The sequence below is a fragment of the Ailuropoda melanoleuca genome, chromosome 8 (assembly GCF_002007445.2).
Source record: "Ailuropoda melanoleuca isolate Jingjing chromosome 8, ASM200744v2, whole genome shotgun sequence".
Taxonomy (NCBI): Eukaryota; Metazoa; Chordata; class Mammalia; order Carnivora; family Ursidae; genus Ailuropoda; species Ailuropoda melanoleuca.
In genome coordinates, this window is record NC_048225.1 from 55,156,923 (window position 1) to 55,179,324 (window position 22,402).

Genomic DNA, 22,402 nt, shown 5'->3' on the forward strand with positions numbered 1-22,402 from the left:
GAAGTGGGAGTCTCAGCTGTGTGGCAGGCCAGGTAGGCTGGTGTCCGAGGAGGGCAAAGCCTGGGTCGTGAAGGGCCTTAGACAGGCCAGGCTCAGAGCTCAGGCTCTCTCCAGCCAATATCTGTTCCTACTTCCTTTTACTCTGAGCTCTGGGGGAGTCCTCCAATTTTAACCTAAATTACCTCATCTTAGAGGAGCCAGCTGCCTCCCTCTGTCCTCAGTCAGTGATGGAGCTGGGCCAGACAGCATGCCCATGCTGGGAGCACCGCTGGCAGCTAGCTTCCGCCTCCCTCGAAGGGTCTGGACCTTCCCGGAAAGCAGCAGTCAGCAATCAGGGTCTTCTCACCACTCTGAAAGGGCGTCTTTCTAACCAAGTAGGGCCCAGCCCAGCTCTGCAGGCCCCTGGTAGGGGACATCGCCTGCTCATTGGAGCCCCAAGGTGGGGTTCTCCATCATTCTGGCTCTTTCTGGAGACATGGCCCCACCAGGGTTTGTCCCTGCCCAGGAAGCCTGGCTGGGCTGAACTTCTGAGCCTGAGGAGAAGCTGAAGGGACAGGCTTATCCTGCTCTCAACCCCTCCACTGGGGCCCTTCTGCCGCAAACAGGGATTCTCTGCCGGAGTCATAGGGGGCTCCACGGAAGTACATGGGGGGAGACATGATTCAAGAAGGCAGATACGCCCCCACCTTCACTTTTACCAACAAGGTTCCAAGCTGACCTGTTTTATAGTGTAGAGTCAAGATTCCTCTAGAAGAAAGTGTTCCACTATATATTTTTTAAGATTTTATTTATTTGTCAGAAAGAGAGCGCGTGAGCAGGGGGAGGGGCAGAGAGAGAAGCAGGCTCCCCCTTGGAGCAGACAGCCCAATGAGGGGCTCAATCCCAGAACCCTGGGAACATGACCTGAGCTGAAGGCAGACGCTTAACCGACTGAGCCACTCAGGTGCCACCCCACTATTTTTAAGAGTTTGGAAATTACTGCCCTGGGGTGAACCCCAGACTTTCAAGGCTGGCCTTCCAGACTCCCCAGGACCCCCCTGACTTCTCCAGAACCAGGGAGCTTTCAATGGCACCCCAGACACACCAGGGCTTATGCCATCACAGGCCTCTACCTTCCTGGTTCTCTCCTACTGAAAGGCCTGGCCCCATTTCTGCCAGTCAGTCCTGCTGTTCTTTAAGGCTCCAGCGACATTAGCCTCCCTTGCCCTCCCCCACTTTGGCCTACTTCTGATCCTCAGTTCTCGGATGGGGCTCCCACCTCTTCTTGGGGCAGGAACCTCTGTCTGTTTGTCCTATAGCCCACATGCTAACCATGCACATATAGGTACCAATGGGTGACGATGGAACTGAATTTTAAAGGCTACCCTGGGCTTTCCAAACCCATCACCCAGGCTGATTCCAGAGTTAATTACCCAGGGCTAATTAGAAAAGCTAGGAGCAGCTGTGTGGTCAGCTCAGCTACCCCACCAGTGACAGCGAGCGTCTGGGTCCTCCGCCTGGGAGTGAGGTCCTGCTCCAGGCAGAAAGTGGGCTGAGACCCTCTCCCCGTTCACCTGGTTCTCGCATCCACTGCACAGCCCAGCCCCACACGGAGGGCACATGGGGTTTCAGTGCAGGGACGGAGGGCTCTGTCTGCATTTCCCCAGATGGATAATGCCTCTTTACATTACTTGTTAAGTTGACATCTGGCTGTTCCTATCTACTCCAACTTTGCTGTCATCAAAGCTTGCTCCAGGGAAGGTGTGAGAGGTTCTCAGGCTGGGTCCTCATTTCTGATATCTGCACAGATGTCTTAGTGAATACAGAAGTCTGCTGGGGATTGAAAACAAATGAATGTATGAGTGTGTGTGTGTGTGTGTGTGTGTGTGTGCGTGTGCCTACACGTGGTGGACCTCAGGCTTTGCCATGCTGGGTTTATACTACAGTCAACTTATCCCCCGGCATGGGAATTGTCCATGTAAGTGTGTAACCCCCTTCCAACCTGCGAGCTCTGCCAGGACTCCTCCCTGCATTTCTACCCCAAGCTCAGGGCCCAACACTCGCTGTTTCTTCTCCAGCACCCATGGCCCAGGCTTGGCCACATGGAAGGTGGCCTGATGACTGAGGAGGAGGCCACAGTGTTGCCTGAGGCCCAAGAGTTAAACTCGTGGGACAGGGCTCAGGGCTAGGGGCCCAGAGGGAGACCGGGGGTGGGGGGAGGCGGCCTGGGCTGGCTGCGGGTCCAGGCCTCTCTGGGCTCTTTGTCCAAATATGGAAGGTTTTTTTGTCTCCATTTGAGTCACGCCGGCCATGGCCCAAGAGATCTGCTTTCCAGATACTGCAGGCAGGACGCGCCAGCACTGCCTGGCCTGCCCCTACCCACCCCTCCTTCCCCCGCCTGTGGTTCATCTCAGCACCCTTCCAACCCAAAGCTTTCTCCACAAGCAAGGAGCCCAGCACCCACGTCAGCTGCACTCCAGTACCTAGAGAAAGGTCCCTGGGCCAACGGTAGGGGGAAATACTCATTCCCTCTGCCTGCGCATCACCTTCTCTTGCACCCCAGGGGCCCCTCATACTCAGGGGAGCCACCACTATGGGCTGGGACTGTGGACTGCAAATGCAGTGGGTTTCCTAAGTCCAAAGTGGAATCCACTCTCTCCACCCTCATACCCACCTCAGAGATGGCACACCTCCCACACAGGCTGTCCTGAAAGCCAGGAGCCTGAGTGACGTTCATAGATCCTGGAACCAGACTGTCTGGGTTTCAACTCCAATCCCCCACTTAGTTAGCTTCCCTAACCCAGGCCAACTACTTGATCACGCTTTGCCCCGGGCTCCTCATCTAGAAACAGGGATGACCGTACCTGCCCTCAGGTGGTTGTGAGATTAAACGAGTGGGTGCGTGGAAAGTGCTCAGATCAGTGCCGGGCACACAGGGAGAGCCTGACAAGCTTTGCTGCCACCACTTGTGACCCCCACCCCTGAGCCGCAAGTACTAAGGGCCAGTCTCCTAAGACTTTCCATCCACTTCCTTCTTGATCTCTCTGCTACATTAGACCAAATTCACTCCTGCAGCTGCGGAGTGAGGCCAGCCTCGGTTCTAACACCACCTCTTTCCTTCTGATCTCCGTGATCTGAGCTAGGACCGTCACCTTCCCTGAGCCTCAGTGTCAAGCTCCCACCCCACCCCCAGTTGGTACTGGCTCAGGACAGGCCCCTTCGCCCATCTCCCAGCTCTCACCTGCCGGGGTGCTTGGGCCTGCCATCCCCAGGGCAGAGCCCAAACAGGGCTGGACATGGGTGGTGGGAAGAGCTTAGAGCAGCTTGGGAACTCCCCAAGGGCCGGGCCTAGCTCTCTTCCTCCTACCTTCCCCACCCCCTCCGCATTATTTATTTAATAAATGTGTTTTGATGCCCCGTGTGCCAGGAACAGGAGGGCTTGGCAAGGGTGGAGCCACTTGACCAGAACCCTGTACCAGGTCACGGGGTGAACCAGGGGCCCCACCCACATCTCCATACCTTGGAAACTTTGAGGTCTGTCATCCCCCACACTCCCATCCCAGAAGAGAGGGGTTGCAATCAGCTGCCAGTGGGGGGGGGTGGTTCCTGGCACTCAGGAACCAAGTGCCAAGGGGACACCTCCCTATGCAAGGCCCTCTGCTGGTCCTGGCTACAGGCCTCTGTCTAGCTCTGTCAGAGGCAGGGAGATACAGGGAAAAGAGACAGCCAGAAGGGGCGAGGCTGGGGGAGGAGGGCAGGGAGAAGGACAGAGGAGGGAGGAGAGAAGAAAGCACAGAGCCCCAGTGAGGGAAAGGGTTGGTATGAGTGAGGAGGGAGGAGGCCATCTGCAGCCCAGGCCCTGGGTCCAGGTGAAGAGGTGGGGCAGGCAGGATAAGGGCTTGCCCCTCCCTCCTCCTCCTCCTCCTCTTCTTCCTCCCCGCCCCAGCCTTGGGGCCAGGCCCAGGACTATTTTTAGCTGGGGCTGAATTTAGCTGTTCCCTCGGAAATTCCTCACCCGCCCCAGGCAACGCCCCCGCTGGCCTTGGGGAGAAGCCTGAAAGCTCTGGTCCAGGAGGAGGGGAGAAGAGGATGGGGTGCAGCAAGGAGCTCGAAGGCTACTTAGGCATCTGATGAGGAAACGGGCTCAGATCAGGCCCCAAATCTGAGTTGCTCCTCTCCCTACAGCCTGTCCTTCTCTCCTCCAGAAAGACGTCCAGGACCGCAGGGCACAGAACAGCACTTGTCTTGGGGTCTGCGGTACAAATATCACAAGGATTCTTAGTCTCTGACTACAGGACCCACTGCAAGCCCTGCTAGCAAGACGGCCTGCCTGTCCACCTACCAGTCTCTCTACCCCCAGCTCCTGAGAGCCGGCACAGTACAGAGCTTTCCTGGACTCTGCCACATCTGGGATTCCCACTTCACAGAGGGGAAGACTGAGACTGAGTTACTGGTCTTTGGTCATAGCTAGCAAGGCAGCACAGGCCTGCTCCTTCTTTCCCCCCTATGCTCCCCTACCCAGGCCAATTCCAGAAGGAGTGGGATCGGGGGTGTAGCCTGGAGCTCTGCTCTTCTTTGGTGACCCCACTGAGAAGCAGGCACTTCTGCTGAAGCAGGAGGGACTGAAGTTAGACAGGAAGCACCTGAGCCTGCTCAGAGCCCCCTTCTCCTTCTAGAAATGCAGAGCAACATTCTGCCCTGAGGCAGGGGGATGTCTCAGATGGCCCTGCCTTCTGTCCCACTGCCATATTCTCTAACTGAAATAAGGGACAGTGCCCCACTCCCCTCATCCCAGTTTCTGATAATGCCCTGAGTTAAATTTAAATTGTCAGGTTTTATCTCTAAATGATCTCCCTAGCAAGTCCTTTTTTCTCCATCCCTGCATCACCTGTACCCCTTATTTCGGGTTCTCATCTCTTGCTTTCTCCAGTCCACAACCAGAGGGTGTTTTTTAATGTGTCCATCTGGCAATGCTCCTCCTTAGCTCCTAACCTTCCATGGCTCCCCACTGCCCACAGGACAGAGCCCTGGCCATTTAACTTGGCACTTGAGGCCTTCAACCTGGCTCCTGCACACACGGCCTCTCCCTGTGTGCTCTGGTCAAACGGAGACCTCTCTGAAGACATATATCGAGGCTTCTTTTTCCCGCCTGGTTTAGTCCAACTCGCTAAAATACCAAGTGACCCCGGCCATCCCCCCTCTCAAGTATCCCCAGTGGCCCCTTACATGCAGCAGTCCAAGTGTGGGGCTGGAACAGCAGTGAGGTGCACAGGGCAGATTGCTGGGCCTGGTCCACTATGTCTCGGCTTTGGGGAAGATCCCTCCCCTTGCTGGCCCTCAGTTTACCCTCTGAATAATGCTGGGATAAGGGATGGTTAGAAGACACAGCTGGTTTCTTTCTTTCTTTCCTTTTTTTTCTTTTTTAAGATTTTATTTATTTATTTGTCAGAGAGAGAGCACAAGCAGGGAGAGCGGCGGGCAGAGGGAGAGGCAGGCGGAGGGAGAAGCAGGCTCCCCGCTGAGCAAGGAGCCCACTGCAACTCGATCCCGGGACGCTGGGATCATGACCTGGGTGGAAGGCAAAGGCTTAACTGACTGAGCCACACAGGCACCCTGACACAGCTGGTTTCTAAAGATCTTTCCAGGTGGACCTCTTGGGATCGAGGGCCCTATCCCTTTTCTTCCTCCTCCTGCCTCCTGGCCTGCCAAGAAGTTGGACATCACACCACCCCCCCCCCCAGACAGAGAGAGACAGAGGGGGACAGTGAGGAACCCGGAGTGCAACTTCAGTGACACAGGCAGCCAAAAAAGATGGGAGTCAGTAGGATCTTTGGGGGGAAGGGTCCCTTCCTGTCCTCCCATCCCTTCCCTTCCACATCTGCTCCTTGACCTCCAGTGCCCTGTCCTGGGAAAGGACTGGATGTTTGTCTAAGGGGGCTCAGGGGGAGGGGTCTCAGCCGTCCCAGGAGGCCGGGCTGTGGGGCTGGCTGGCGGCCAGGACACCCCACCTCCCTCCCTCCTGCTCCATGCTGCTCCAGGGCAGGGCCTGCTCACCCCCTGGGAACCAATAAACAGGAAACAGACACCAACCTGGCGCTAGCTCACTCGCTCAGCCTGGCCCCCTCCAACACAGTCCCCCCCACTGGCCCAGGACCGCCCCGCCTCTCCTTGGCCCCAGAGTCTCAGAAACAAGAAGTAACCATCTCAAATGCATGAACAAAATCAAGCTAAGAGGTATGGACTCCTGGAAAAGAACAGAATCCTTCATCCTGAAACCACAAGATTCTACACTCTGAACTAGCAATCTCAAAAGTACATGTCCTTAAAGTGGCCAGCGTTCTGAGAGCTTCCGAGCGTGGGGTCCTGGGCTGACAGGGCAGGACACTGAGGCTCCAAGCTGAGATGAAATGACTTGTTAGTCTTCACTCAGTGAGTGAGTCAGAGTCTGCTCTGAGATGTTAACCCTTACTGGTCCGTCCCCAAAGCCCACCAGGCACACAGACCCTCAGACTCTCTGGCTTGGAGGGGCTGTTGGGCCCTGCTTCACAGGCCGGTTCCAATGGGTCTGGGGCTTTGACCAGAGAGGGTTCTGGCCCTGCTCAGCCTCCCAGGTTGGGACTGGTGGGAACAAACCGAGAGGGGGAGCTGGAGAGGAGAGCAGGACAGTAGGTACTTGACTCTATACAAATGACCAGCGCTCTCCTTTGCCCACCTCCCATCTCCAAAGGCCCAAGCTGCTGGGCCACTGGCCCTACCCAGTCAGTACCCCACCTGCCCTCCTGTGTAGAGCTCTGTCCTTTGCTTTAAGCTGGAAAGAGATGCTGGAAACCTGAACACCCTGGAGTCAACATCTATGAGAATCTCAGAATCCTAGCTTCTTGCCTCTCAGTCATGAAAGAAGGAACTAACACTTCCTGGACACTTACTATGTGCCAAGCCCTCTTAGCACGATTTCATTTAATCTTAACAATAATCCTTGGTGGAGGGCACCTGGGTGGCTCAGTCGTTCAGAGTCTGCCTTCGGCCCAGGGCGTGATCCCAGGGTCCTGGGATCGAGCCCCGCATCGGGCTCCCTGCTCTGCTGGGAGCCTGCTTCTTCCTCTCTCACTCCCCCTGCTTGTGTGCCCTCTCTGGCTGGCTGTCTCTCTCTGTCAAATAAATAAATAAAATCTTAAAAAAACGCACACACACAGAAAACAACACAATAATCCTTGGTGGAGTGAGGGGGCAATGCAGAGGAGGCTGTAAATGCTTGCCCTGGGTCCCAAAGCCAGCCTGGGGGCAGAAAGGATCTGGGTCGAGCTCCTTCCCTCCACATGCCACCTCCTGGGAAGTGCCTCAGCCTCTCAGGACATGAAGGGACCAGACAGGTCTTCTGGTCCAACAGCACCAGGGTCACCAATCCCCAACATGGAGCTCCCGGCACACGGGTATAGGGAGCTCCTCCCCTTCTGCCCCTGAGCTCCATCTACAGCAGCCCCACAGAGATGTGACTCCCACTCCCTCCCTAGACCCTCACCTTCCCTCTTTGCCTGGGGCTCCGGACTCCCCACCAACAGCCCTTCTTGGAAGCTGCTTCATCCCAATTTTTAGTCAGCAAGCTCAGGACCAGCCACCCCTAAAAGCCAAGCCCATCCGTAAGAGACCCATTGGCACTTCTGTCCCTCTTCCACCAGGCCAGTGCTCAGCCATGCTCTGGACCCCACCCACCTCAGGGGACTAGGACCCTTGTTGAAAAGCACTGGCAGGCAGGGAGGATGTCCAAGCTTTCCCTGTGCGTCCCCACTGCCCATTAAGGGGCTCAACAGCTGACTGCAGAATGAAGGAATGACAAATGACAAATGACCACAGGAAGACACAAATGCAGGATAAATGCAGCAGGCCTGTGTTCCCAGGCTCTGCTTTGTGCCCAGCACCTCCTGGGAACTCTGGATCTCAGGAGTTGACAGCCCCAGCCCCTCTGCCCACCTGTGGTAGGCAGAATCATGGCTGCCAAAGATGTTCACGTCCTAATCGCTGGAATTGACAGCCCCAGCCCCTCTGCCCACCTGTGGTAGGCAGAATCATGGCTGCCAAAGATGTTCACGTCCTAATCGCTGGAATCCGTGAATATGTTACCTTACATGGCAAAAGGGACTCTGCAGAGCACGGATTCTGAGAGGAGGAAATTATCCTGGATGATCCGTGTGGGCACAAAGGAATCACCAGGGTCCTTACAAGAAGGGGGCAGGGGTACAGGGTGAGAAAACGATTTGGAGGTGCGATGCTGCTGGCTTTGAAGATGGAGGAAGGGGTCACAAGCAAGAAGTGTCAGCAGACACCATAAGCTGCAAAAGGCAAGGAAACAGGTTTTCTCCTAAAGCTTCCAGAAGAAACAGAGCCCTATTAACACCTTAATTTTTAGCCCAGTGAAACCCTTTTCTTCTGACCTCCAGAACTGTAAGATAATATTTGTACTGTTTTAGGTCCTAAACGTGTAGTAATTTCAACAGGAAACGAATATACCACCCATCTGCCAGCCTAGACTGGAATCAACTCATGTCCCTCTGACCTCAGGGGCCTATGCAGACGCCCCCTCAGTCTCTCCCTGCCTGGGGAGAGTCTCAGAGCCATGTGAGGGCCCCATGCCCTGGACAAAGTTTAAAAATCCTGGCGGCGGCAGCATCACCACTTCTGGGGCGAGGCCGCAGACTGAGCCTCCCAGCCTGCCATCCCTGTGGGGAGAGGCCTCACCTGTGCGTGTGGTGGAGCCCAGAACAGCAGCCCGTGGCAAGGGCAAGGCGTCGGGGGCCAGACCTGGGGAGGCCCAGCCCCACTCAGCCTCAGTCTCCTCAGCTGCCTAATGGGGCCGTGAGCCCCCACCTGCCTGCCAGCTCTTCAGTCTACAAAATAGGACCTGCTCAGGAAAACTATTGCCTCTCCCACCAGCCCTGGGCGGGTGGTAGTTTTTATCCTGGTGCCCACAGCATGAAGGAATCTGTGGCTCTGAGGGGAAGGGACTCACTTAAAGCCACACAGCAGGAAACTGGAGAGGCTAAGGCTGGACCCCATCCCCTGACCCCTAGTGCAGACCGCCATGTGCTACACCAAGTCATCCCTGGTGATCCTGGCTACTGGGGGGGGTGGTGGTCGCGGACAGCCCTCTGGGAGCTCAGATACCCTGGCTGGGGCCTCAGGCCCCTGCATGTCATCGGCTGGGGCTCAGTCACTGCCCAGGGCCTGGCAGCCTGGCAGTTTTCCTCTGGCTTGGTCTACCCCTGGAATGCCCCAGAGGCCTGGGGTGGAAGTGGGAGGAGAGGATCAACTCCCAAGGCGGGGGCATTGGCTCCAATAGGCTCCTGCTTCCCAGGGGACCCAGAGCCCCCATTTTAGGACCTGTCAGCAAGGCGCCAGGCTGCCTGGGCACATTTCCCAATAAGTACGCCAGGGCTTCAAGCCTTTCTGGGAAACATGGGTTCCCCCTTCCCCCACCCTACCATCACCATTCCAGCCATCTCTGCTCAGGGGGGAACTCTGTGGGGCCGATGTATGGCCTGGGTGTCAGGACACCTGGGGCCAAATCCCATACTTGAGCCACAGGGCATTAGGCAAACCTCTGTCTACCCTGGACCTGCTTTTTCACCCATATATTGCGACCATGGCAATGCCCACCTGGCTAGAGGACCAGATAGGAGGGACAGAGTTACTTTAGAGAGGCGTGAGCTCCCTGTCCCAGGAGCTATGCAAGCTGGAGCAGATGGGTGTCATGGCAGCTGCAGAGGAGACACCGGTGGGACATGGCACTGTCGCTATCCTCACGAGGGCCCTGTGGTGGTTCCACTCTCCTACTCTCTGAGCCCAGGCAGTGTGGGTCTGCAGGGGGCAGTCAGTGCAGCCTATAGCCCCAGGACACCCTGGGGGCTTTATCAACTTCCCCCTCCCCACCCTAACCAACCCCTCACATGCTGCTCAGCTATGAGAGCCCCAGTAGCTCCGTGTTCACCTTGAATGCTGGGGTCCGGGCCCTCACGAAACCCTCTGGGCTGCAGCAGAAACCCACTACTCCACCACCTCGGTCCCAGGCTAAGCCACCATCGGCTCTTACCCAGATTATTCCAGGGGCCTCCTTAACGGCCTCCCTGCTTCCACCCTGGGCCCTTGCAAACTACCCTGACAGAGCAGTCAGCACGGACCTATGAATGCCTAAGTCAGATCAGGCCACTGCGCTACTCAGAACCTTCCAAAAGTGCCTACCCCATCTCACTTCAAGTAGGTGTTATTGGCCTATGAGACCTACCTCCACCCGCCTTACCTGTCTGACCTCATTCCTGCTTTGCTCCATCCGCACAATCCTCCGCATAATTTCTCCAACACACTTCTACCTCAGGGCTTTTGCACATGCTATTCTTCTCTGCCCAGAATGTTCCCTCCCGGAGATGGCTACCTGGCTTGCTCTCTCACTTCCTCTAGGCCTCTGCTCAGATCTCACTGCCTGATAGAGGCTTTCCCAGACCTTTCCCAGACTCCCTCCCTGTCAGTCTCTACTCCCTTAACCTGCTTTCTTTTCCTCCCTAGCCCCTACCTCTCCCTGACATATAATGTATCCATTTATACACAGGTCTCCTCACTAGTCTGGAAGGTCCACGAGGCCAGGCCTTTGTTTTGTTTCTTACTGCATCCCCAGGACCTGGGAGCGTGCGTCTAGGAGCTCAGTAAGTATTTGTTAAATGGGTGAATACGTTGCTCTATCAAGGGTCACCCATGTCTCTGATGGAAACTCCTACCACACACGACCTGCCACGTCTTTCCTACTTCCTAGCCTTTGCTTATGTCGTGCCCTCCCTCTATTCTCCGGCTATACAAACTCTCCCAGTTTTCAAGGCCAGGCTCCAGGCATAGCCTCCTCCAAGAAGTCTCCCCTGCCAACCCTCAGGCCAATTCCTCAACCTCCTACAGTCCCTTCAGTCTGCTTCCAGATTCTGAACTCTCTGAGAGTCTGGTCCCCCAGACCTGGGGGTGCCTCCATCTGCTGCAGGGCAGCATGTGTAGCCTGAAATCACAGAGGGGGGAAGGAAGCAAGAGGGGCAAGTCCCTACACTGGCAGGGTGCTGGGGACAGGACTAGCAGCAGCCCAGAGCATCCCCAAACCAGCTGGTCCCAGAAATGTGGGGTTGAAAAATGTCAGACTCAACTCTGGTCCATCCCCCAACTCTTCCAAGTTTTGGGGGGGGAACACCCATTCCTGGACTGTACTCCCTCCAATAGTCCGGGGCCCTTAGGAAAGAGTAGTGGGGCAGGGAATAAACAGAAGAAAGGGATAGCCCTCTAACTGTCCTCCCCATCCCACCCTCCTACTGGGTGACAAGACATTTAATTATAGATATTTGGTACTGCTCAGAACTCCAAATGTCCTGATTGCCTCCCCTCCCAGAACCAGTTTCCATGGAAAAATCATAGCAAAGAGCCAAGGAGGGAAAGGAGAGAAACCCCGCCCCCACGGGTTCCCCGCCAAGGGGACACAGAGAGTAGAAAGGTGATGGAGAGCTGCAACCCAGGCCTTCCTCAGCAAGGCAAAAGCTGGCTGGGCAAGCTGGGGGCGGGGGGGGGGGGATGTCAGCTGGGGCAGCGGGTTGGTGCTTGGGCCTGGCTGCGCCTTGCCTTGCTGTGGGAGCTTAGACCCAGCATTCTCCTTTCTGAGTCTCAAAGTTCTTTCCACCCCACCCCCAGGTCCCAGTGACTTAAATAACCACCAGGAAAGTGCTCAGGCTGTTAGGGGTATGCAGGTGACACCCCCCCAACACCCCCGACCCTGTCCCCTTTACTTAGATGGCAGGCCAATTCCACCAAGAAACAGGGATCGCTTGGGTTTCTTCACCTCAAAGACACGGACACTCTAGGACTCATTGGGAAGCTACAGCCTGCAATTCTAAGAATCCAGCAGTGGAAGGTTTTCACAGGGTTTATATCTGAAGAATGAAACATTCAGAGTATCTGGGATACAGTAAGTACTTAGTAAATGTTAGCCACTGTTACTGCTATTCCAGTATGCTAAAATTCTGTGAGTCAAGCCGTCTATGATTCTGAGACACCATCACTTCCTGTTTCTGGGCTAGAGTTGCCACATCTGTCAAATGGGTATCAGTACCTGAGGGCAGAAGGTTGGGCTCTAAGGCCCCGTACTTTAAGGCCAGGGTGGGGGAGCCCTGGAAAGAAGAGTCTATCATCCGGGCTATTGTGGTTCTAAGTGGAAATGAGGCAGGGCACGGAGGCTCCAAGGGCTCTGCCACCTCCCAGCAGAAATGCAAGCAGGTGTTCAGAGAATAAAATGACCACAAGTTATTCCTCATTCCCTGGGCTCCTAGGTTCTCACAGCTGTTGCACAGAGCTGCCTTTCTCTTCCAGCAACACTCCAATGCCTCCTGTTTTCCTTGACCACTCTGCAGGCTGTCCTCCCTCAGAGCTTCAAAGACCAGGTTGTCTAACATCCCACTGTACAGATGGGAAAGTCGAGGCCCAAGATGATTCTGTCCAGGTCTCAGAGCGAGTCAGAGGCTGAGCTGGGCCTGGCATCCAGACCACCTGCTCACAAGGGGATAATACGCCATGCAGAGGGCAGATACAGACTCTGGGCTGGGAGAGACCTGAGTTTGAGGGACTCCCCAAAGCCTGGGGTTGGGTCAGGGGCCACGTCTGCCCCCAAGGGCCTCTCTTGTTTGCCCCTGGCTGGGTTCAGCCTGGTTCCTGCTTCATCAGCAAAGTGTGAAAGCCTCTTCTCTTCCCTTCTTATTCTGGAGCTCACACCACACCATCTCCACCCACAGCCCGTGGAGCGTGACTGGAGCCCCAGGCCCGAAACAAGGGAACATTGTCTCCTCCATGGAGGCCATAAGGAGGGGGTAAACAGCTGCTCCCCATCTTCCTGGAGGCAGAAGGAAGGGGTAGCAGAAGGGATTTGGGCTAGTGGATGGGAGAACTTCCAAGCTTTACGAGGGGGTTGGGGAATTAGGGGATAGTGATTCTCTTTTGAGCCAATTCAAGTCTACCAGGTTATACTGAGGTTCAGAGTGCCCAGCCCTGTGCTTAGAAACCAGTAGGGCGCAGGGAGGAGGGGCCACGGCCGGTCACTGAGAAGTAGCTGGGGCAGTGGAGCCTGTTTTTTCCCCTCTCTCTTGCCCCCAGGGAGGGAGTGATCACACCACCCACTCACCCTACAAGAGCCTGCCAGCAGAAACCATTACCCCCATTTTACAGAAGGGGAAAGTGAGGTCTAGAGCAGGGATGTGAGTGATCCTAGGCCACACAGGGATTTGGAACCTCGGCTCAAACCCTGCTCTTCCAAATACAGACTTACTAGTTCCTTCCTCTACGAGGCAAGAGGGAACATCAAGCTGGGCCTGGAAAGGTGGGAGGACTAGAATGGGGCAAGGTTTGGAGGCTGGAGAGAGGCTCTGTTGAGGACAGGGAGAAGTCTGTATTATGGGCAGATACGCCCTACCTCATAGCCCTCTGGGGGTGGAGGGGGCTAAGCTTCTCCCCGAACTTGGTGGGACAGGGGGACAATATGAAGGGAGGCAGACCAAAAGCCAATTCTGCAAAAACTCCCACCTCCTCTCTAGGTCTCAATGCTTCTTCTTCTTAGAAGCGTCCCCCCCCCCCCGGTTTCCCTGAGTCCCTTGGTTCATTCCTGCCTTCTTCCCTAATTTAGCCTTCAAGGCTCCCTGAGGAAATAATTACATGGGAAAGACAGCTGGGGAAGGGGCCCCTGGCAGGAGCTGCCCTTGCTCTTGCCCTCCCCAACCCCTATGTTCCAAAGACAACTGGCACTGGAGTTAGGGGCACTGGAGCTGTCCTACCAGGCTCTCACAAGGAAGGACAGGTCCAAAATTTCCCCTCTCCCCACTCCCTGCCTGCTGGCTTTCTCTGTGGCCTCTGTGAGAGACACCAGAGCCAGGACGAGGGGGAAACAGAGACAAGGAAAGAGAAACAAAGAAAGAGTTCAGAGGGGCCGTGAGAGTGCTGGGAACTGGGAGTGACCAAATTAGTCCAGGCTTTAGGGTTTCCAGGCTCTTCACACAGGCAGGGAACACAGTGGGAGTGCAGGCCGAGCCATCCCCACACTAGGCCCAGAACCCAAAACCTAGTTTCCAGTTCAGATGCCGGGGCACCACAGCACCTAGAACCTATCTGAACCCACAGCCAAAACGCCAGGGACATGTGAAGGCAGAAGTGGGGGCCTCGGAAAGACTGTGTCCCCAGGTCTTGGGGTCTGGCAGAGAAAGGGGGAAGCATTTCACAGTCACCAGGAAGGGGGTGGGGTGGGAGAGATGAAAACTGGCAGGATGGGGGACCAGTGACCCCCCCTCCCTCCCCAGAGGCAGCCCTGCCTGTGGGGGCTGGAGCCACTCCAAACTCTCTCCAGGCCCCTTCTGCTGAGCTTGAGCGGGCTCTTCTCTGGCCCTGCTCTCCCTGGCGAGCCCCCACTCTGATCACAAGAGGTGCTGTTAGACCTCAGGCACCAAGAGTGCTTCAACTCCAACCTGTGAACTCCCCCAAATCTGTGCAGCACCAGCTGGATGGAGACGTAGGTACCCTGTCCGCAACCCCCTGCTTTATAGATGGGGAGGCTGAGGCACAGAGAAAGGCCGGGGCCACCAAAGTACTTTATACAGTGTTTTCTGCTCCTCCATAAAGTAATGCCTGTACCTCTCTAATTCTCCCGGGCTCAGGGACAAACCCACATTTTGATCTGCCACAGGAGAGCCAAACGAGGAAGTACAAACCTCTGTCAACTGTGGACCCCAAGCCCCAACATCCTACAAGGGGTCTGGCCGATAGGGCTGCAGGACTCAGGAAAGACCCTCACATCTCCTTATGTATTTATAGAAAAGAACCAGCTAGGACTCTCTAAAACCAGTCCCTGAGAAACAGCTAGAGGACTAGATTAGAACCCTTTGTAATTATCACCCAGAATACCTCGAAGCAGGCAAGAACCTTTGACATCAGCACCAGCAAAAGCCTTTGGGGCCTGAGTAGGCAGGAGCCCTGTGTCATTAACACTCTTAAAACTACCTGGGTGCTCCCAGGACCAGGGAAGCACCCTCAGACCTGGGCACCTACTCAATGAGCACACTCCAAAGGCCCCTGTGGAAGTCAGCGCCCACGGCCCTTCTCTGCCCAACCCCCACCCCGCAAAAGCCCCCCAACAAAGGACTCACCACCTGTGGCTTGCTGCAGCACTTGCTGGCGGGGGCAGGCTCCTCTGGAGCCCGGGCTGCCTCAGGGGGCTTGGCCTCAGCAGAAGACGGTGCGACGGGAGTCAGGCAGGGCACATCCACTGGTACTGGCGCAGGGACCTCGCCAGAGTGAAGGGTCAGCATATACTGTTTCGTGACATCCTCAAGTGACGGTGCCTGCAGTGTGGCGTGGGCTCTGGCAGGGAAGCCCACGGGCTCTGGCACAGCCACAGGGGGGCCGACGGAAGCCGGTGGCTCAGGCACCACAATCGGTGTGAAGGTGGCGGGCACGCTCGCGTGGCGAACGTGTTTGGAGGATGGGCGGGCCCGAGACGGGCTGCTAGTGTGGTCCTCACTGCCTTGCTCTCTCTGTAGTTCCTGATGACTGCTCCGGGCTGGGCGCTTCTTGGAACCCCGTCGGATGAGCCGTGGGGACAGAACATCAGCCAGCTTAGGGTCAAGGTGGAAGTCACGGTGTGGAGTGGAGGAGGCAGGTGGGGTCTTGGGTAGGGTTCTCTCAGACTGTGCCCGGCCCCTGGCAGGACTGGGCTCTTCTGGTTCCGCCCGCCGCTCTGCAAGAATGGGCTCACTGCTGGATGGAGGCAGCATGGGCTCGACTTCTCGGATGGGCTCCCCTCCAGGGCCTTCAAATCCAGGCCCAGCCAGCTCCCCACGGCGGCTGGGGTCACTCAGAGATTTCTTCTTGGGGGCTTTGCCAGCAACCCTGTCATCCACCACACGCCCCAAAGCACCAGGCCCCTGAACAATACTCTGAATAACCTCCTGGTAACCCTTGCTCTCCGCACTGCCCACAGACCAGTCACTGTGGCCACTGGTCAAGCCCTCGTCCACAGCTGGGGCCGCTGGAAGCCCTGTCTTGGGGCTCAGTGAGCCCAAAAGGTTGCTATCCACGGAGAACCCAGAGGGCTCCTCGGAGGTGGCAGCCCGGTGGCGCTGTGGAATTGGGTCACTCAGAGACCGGTAGGCCTCACCTGCCTCCCCATTGCTCAGTTCAGTCCCGCCAGGGCCTGAAGGAGGGACTTTGCGTCTCCGTCGGAGGGCACCTGGTGTGGGAGGGGTATCAGGGCACACCAGGGCCCACCCTCCCAGACTATCTTCAGCCCCAGGGCCATGGTGGTTGGTCTGGGCTGAGGATGAGGAAAGAGGTCGCCACACCCCTGTGGTACCCAGGCTGCAAAAGGCTGAAACGAGAGGCTCCGGGTCTGCCCCAATGCCCTCATCTGTCAGGTTAGACTCAGGGCCAGAGAGCTCCTCCTGGGACCGCTGCCCTTGGGTCATGTCTCCTGCCCAGTCAGGGATTCCAAGGGGGACATCACTTCCGTCATCCTGCTGGGCACCCATTCGCTGGATCTTCTCAAAAACCTGACGGGCCTCTTGTACATATTGATCCTGGACAACCAGGGGCAGTGGGTCGTCCTCGGCACTTGGGCCTGCCAGCAGGAGCTCAGAGGAGCTGGGCTTCAGGGCACTGGTGCGGGATAGGCGGCGGGCCACCGGCTTCTCAGAGCAGGTAAAAGACTTCGCCCTCCGCAGGGTGGCCGTCAAATCTTTGAGTGTGGGGCGGGTGCCAGGTGACGCTGGGGCTGGGGCCGGCGTGGGTCCAAGTTGTGCCCCAGGGCCACCTGCTGATGGTGAGTCTCTTCCATCTAAGGGGCCACTCCCAAGGTCACTGGGGCGCCCACCGGGCTTTCGGACCCTCAGCTCTGAAAGGTCTGAGCGAAGGAAACTGAGGAGTGTCAGGGTCTCTGAGGCAATATCTGGATTCGACAGGGACTTCTGCTGCCGGCTCTTGTCCAGCTCCAGTCCTCCATCTCTCAATGCCCTGGTGGTGCCCACAAGTCCCTTGGTGCGGGTCCGAGGCTGGGGCCTTAGGAGGAGCCCTTCTCCAGCTCCAAAGCTAGGGGAGCGATACATGCCCCAGCCCCCAGAACCCCGACTAGCCCATGGGTCCTCATCCTTGAGGGTCTCCGTGCTGGAATAACGGCTGCTCCCACGGGAGCCTGCTGGGCTGGCTAGGTATGCAGGAAAGCTCACCTTGGCCACGCGGAAAGCTCCCCCCACGGGGTCAGACATGGGCCGGAGTCCCTCCTGAGGACCTGATCCACAGGGAGGCGAGCCAGTACCCCACTCCCGGGGTCCTTCCTCACTAGAGGCTCTTGGAGATTTGGGGGGTTCGGGACTCCTGGCTCCCCCAACTGAGTCCATGCTGCCCAGACTTAACCCATAACTGTCTGGCCTACAGTCCTTATCCACGCGGGAGCTTCCAGGCCTGGGTCCCGGCCTCCCTCCCCAGCGGTGGCCGCCCTCACCGTCTTGGTCCTCGTCACTGCCCGAGGAGTGGCCTCCGTGGTAGGCCGGACTCTGCGCCCCGGGCGGCGGCGGCGGCGGGACCTCCTCTTCCTCCTCGCTGGAGCTGGCAGCCCGGCCGCGGCTGACAGGATAGGAGGAGGCGATGGAGGAGGAGCAGGAGGCCCGGGCCCCGGCCTGCGGTTGGGAGAAGCTATGCCAAGAATGTAAACCATCCGCCGGACGCTGCGCCCGCTCCTGTTGCTGCTGCTGCTGCTGCCGCCGCCTCCTCCCCTCGGTCCCTGGGCCGGGCAGCGGCCGAGCGGAACGCAGGCCCGCCAGGGGGAAGCACGTCCGAGGAGGTGGCGTCGGTGGCTGTCGGGGTTCGCGGGCCGGCGGCTCCCACACGGCACCGTCGGGGCTGGGCGTCCCCGAGGCCTCAGAATCGGCACTGGGCCGCCTGCAGCCAGGGCCACCGAAGAGCTTGCGCATCTCGGTGACGCTGGGCCAGGCCCCGCGCGCCGCGCCCTCCGCCGCTTCTTCCGCGGCCCCGGGGGAGACGCCCCCGTCTCGGGCCCCTGCGTGGTCGTCGTCCGGGCGCGGCGCGTCGAAGCGCCGGGAGAGCTGGCGCAGACGGCGAGAGGCTACGGAGCGGGCGCGGCTGCGCGGGGGCGGCCGGGGGCCCCGACGCCAGTTTGGACACGCGCCGGGAGGGCTGGCCCGGGACCGACGCGGCGGGCCGGCACGAGGCGCGGCGCCGCAACCCGGGGGTGTCGGTGGCCTCCTCCCTCGGCCCGGGCCCGCCGCTCCAGCGTTCCAGCAGCTTGAACGAGACGCTGCGATAGAGCGGGGACCGGGGCGCCCCGTCCGCCATGGTGGCAGCACTCACTCTGGGGGGGCTGGCCTCGGGGATCCGCGGCCAACCCCCCCTGCGCCCTCGCCCCGAAGGGGCGCAGCAGCCGGGGTCCGAAGGCCTGGGTTCTGCAGCAGCAGTGTGAGGGGCTTTGCGGGGAAAGGGCGCAGAGACTCAAGCAGAGGTTTATCTGCCGCGGCTCAAGTTTCTGAGGCCGCGGGCGGCATCGGCTCCATCCAGCGCGGTCCCTCCCGCCTCAGCGCCGACCCCCGGGACCGGCCCCCTCTTCGGCCGGTGCGATTCGGAGCATCGCGGCTCGGCCCGGTCCGGGCAGGATCCCAGTGCTCTGTTCCTCGGCTCCGTGCCCGCCAGCCGGTCTGCCTGCCTCCCCTCGCGCTCCCGCTCCGGCTCCCGCTCCCTCCCTCTTGGCTGCTTGCTCCGCGCTCCCTTTTGTTGCAAATAAACTTTGTGGCTGAGGAAAGGGGGCGGGAGGCGGGGCCTCGCGCCCAAAAGAGGGGGTGGGCTCCGGGCGCGCGCGAGGCTGGGAATCGGGATTTGGGGGGGAGGGAATCGGGGAGGAGTCGAAGGAGAAACAAGACTGCTTGAGCACTTGCAGACCGAGGCGACCTTCCGGAGGACCCCTTCTGGAACCCATCGGCCAAGCTACCCCCTAAGGACTCGGTCGGACTCACGAAGCCTCTGAGCGCGGTCAGCTCCGCCGACATACAGCGGGGCTGCGCACCGACTGCGGTTCAGACGCTTTTGCGCGGTAACACCTTCTGCCCAAGGAACCTCAACATGGCAACCTTTGACCCGTAAACTGTTAAACACCGACATTCAGGTACACCCAGAAACACTCTTCCAGCAGGAAGGGGGCGGGACTCGCCGCCAGGGGGAGCAGTGAGCGCCACAGGCGGACCTGGGCGCCTGCGGCTCCCTGTCCCACCCCTCCACCCCGCCCGGGCTACGCCCCCCGCCCGGCCCTTTGCGGTGAATCCTAAACCCCGTCCAGCCTCCGGCGCCCTCAGAGGCCCCGCCCCTCTTACCTCTGCGGCCGGTCCAGCTCTGACCCTCCCATGTCGCTCCAGGTGCTCCACCCTTTGTGGCCACGCCCCCATCCGCCCTCCCGTTTCCAGCTGCCCACCCTAGTCACGCCCCTCCACCTGCCCCCCGCCATCTCGGTGGCCCCTCTCCTCCATGCTCCGCCCTGCGCCCCCCCGCCCCTCCTCCTGAGCTCTGTGATACGCGGCTCTTGCGCCCTCTACCGGCAGGATTCGCCCACCCCGTGGAGTTCAGGACAGGTAAAGCAGTTCCCATCAGCAAAAAATGGGAGGGTTGGGAAGACTTCATTTCCTTTACTTCCTTTCAGTCTTTTCCTAATCTCCTCAAGAGCCGTTTCAAACCTAGTCCCTTCGCAAAGTCCCTTCGGCTTCACACACAACAGGAGCTTCAAGTGATACGCCTTTGATTTGCCACTGCCAAACCAAGTCGCCTACCCGCGGTCCTCCACCCTCATAATGGAGCGAGTGGGTCCCCTCTCCTGCTTCAAGCTGATCCAGCCTTGGGCTAGCCTTCCACCTCTGCCTGTGTCTGGCAAGTCTCCCATTGTCCCGGGTCCCCGGGCCTTTCCCCCCCCCCCCACCTGCCTCTGTGAGGTCCCATTCATCCTCAGGGTCCCATCTAAAATGCAAGGCAGCTCCTTGACATCTGAATGAACCAATGGGGATTTATGGAGTGCCTTGGATGTATGGGTAATATTATTTCATTCATTTTATTTAATCCTAGAACCACCCTGTAGGTGGATAGTATGGCATCACCTCTATGGGTTATGAAGGAGATGTAACTTTGACCGCTGTCAAAGTCAGAAAATGGCAGCGCCTTCCATGACTCAAATTCAGATTTGAGGAGCTTCAAACACCATGCTCCTCTAGTCTTCATTGGTCCCAGAAATCTGATGAAGAAGGGGGTTCTCTCTCCTTGAGCCCCCAGCAGCCTCGTCTTCCTCCTTGGGCCTGGGTTCACCTTCCCCAGGAACAGAGCATATCCTGGTCTGACTCATACTCCTCTTAACCCAAAATGACTGTGGCTGAGCCTGACTAGGCAGGCCCTGGGAGCGGGGGGCCCTGGTCCAGATGAGAGGGGCATATTGGCATAGGGCAGGCCGCTAGACATTGAGGGATTGACTGACTACTGCATGAGAAAGGGAGGACTCAGTTAGGACCCCAGGCCCCACCTACTGCTTCTCTTGGGTTGTGGCAAATCCTTGTAGGGAGAAAACTCTTCCTCTTTGAGTGGAGACCAGCCTCCTGTAAGTCCATCACCTCAACTTTGTCTTAGCTCTGCCTCCGAAGGACATCTCTCCTTCACTGGGGAATTGATGGCAAGGAAGAGAGCCCTGCCTGACCCAGTACCTCTCTACCTTTGCCTTGCTGTGTGACCTGGGGTATATCCTTACTTCCCTGAGCCTCAGCTGCCTCATCTGAAAAGTGAGGAGTGGGTCTAGATTTCCCCAAGGGTGCCTCTCTGACTCTATTTGAAGTCAGACTCTTGTTTGCTCTGGAGTGTGTTTCTACTCTTCCGGGGAAGTTTTGGTATGGTGGGGGGACCCTCATCCTGGAGTCACTGCTTTCCTCCAATGGTCTCTACCCTCTGAAATTTGTACTTTTCCAAACTCTTTCACATCCTGTCATATTTTCTCTTCATATCACTTCTGGAATAGAGATTTTTATTCCCATATCACAGATGTGCAAACTGGTGGAGAGGAGAAGAGACTCAGGTTACCTCAGCATCCCGCAGCTTGGCCTGGAGGTAGGCTGACTGGGGCCTCTGCATCAGGGATTCCCCTTGGTGGGGAGGGAGGGTGTTTAAGGATCTGGGCTGGGCCTCCACCCAATGGGACACTCACCCAATCTGAGAGTGGCTTGGCTGCTTCCAGTACCTATGAGTCCTTCCAGCCTCAGGCCCTTCTGATTCATGATGAGACAAAGTCATCTTCCATGTCGCTCCAGAGGGGGCCTGGTTGTATTTAGCCCTTCAAAGACTCATCTAGGAGGTGTCTGGAAACACTGGGGACCAAGGTGGAGAGGGGAACACTGTGCTGAGAGTCTAGAGCGGGGCGCAATGCAGGCACCCTCACAGATAAGCCTGCAGGTCACTTCTCAGGCTCCTCACCTATAAAAGGGAAATGAAAACATTAACCCATCTACCCAGTGAGTCATGGTGATCCAGCAAGCTCAGGGCTGTAAATCTCTTGGAGAAATCAAGATAGTAAGGTTGTGATGGTCACAGTCACGGCCAATGATGGGCCTTGAGTACTTAAGAGGGAGAAAAAATGAGAAGTGAGAGGACCCCAAGAAGCAATGAGCTCCAGGAAGGAATTGTCTTAGGGGGAATCGGGCTCCTGACTCCATTCCCAAGTCAATTAGATATGACCTGAGATCGTCCCCTTTTCTGTATAATTAGACCTCAAATGCACGGAATCGGATTGTTTATAACCTTTTGTTTATGACACATTTTCACCACTTATTTAATTGGCTCCCACCACAAAACAAAACAAAACAACTAGGACTTTGACAATGTCCTACATCTCATTACGTAGTTTCCCTAACCCATTCTCCTGCCGCTGTACCACCCAGGATAACCATTACCCCCTGCGGTCAACATGCCCTTGCTTTCCTTCTTTTTTTTTTTTTTAAAGATTTTCTTTATTTATTTGACAGAGATAGAGACAGCCAGTGAGAGAGGGAACACAAGCAGGGGGAGTGGGAGAGGAAGAAGCAGGCTCATAGCAGAGGAGCCTGATGTGGGGCTCGATCCCATAACGCCGGGATCACGCCCTGAGCCGAAGGCAGACGCTTAACCGCTGTGCCACCCAGCGCCCCTGCTTTCCTTCTTGTACAGCTTTGTTGCATTTGTGTATCCCTTCAAAGTATGTATTTTCATTTTAGTTGTCTTCAACTTTATCAAAAAGGCATTTTGCTGTGTATAACTTTTTTTGTACTTAGTATTATACTGCTTAGATTATCCACATTGTTACGCATGGGTAAAGTGC

The 22,402-nt window shown here is 57.3% G+C and overlaps 1 protein-coding gene across 1 annotated transcript in view; it reads right to left on the minus strand.

Annotated features, from left to right (window-relative positions):
- Nucleotides 1-19,148, minus strand: part of ARHGEF17 (Rho guanine nucleotide exchange factor 17) — a 57,451-nt gene extending 38,303 nt beyond the window's left edge. Inside the window, 2 exon segments of the mRNA XM_011219887.3 lie at nt 15,174-18,129; nt 18,131-19,148. Coding sequence (XP_011218189.2) covers nt 15,174-18,129; nt 18,131-18,372 — 3,198 coding nt within the window. The 5' untranslated portion in view covers nt 18,373-19,148.
- Nucleotides 19,149-22,402: the final 3,254 nt, after the last annotated feature.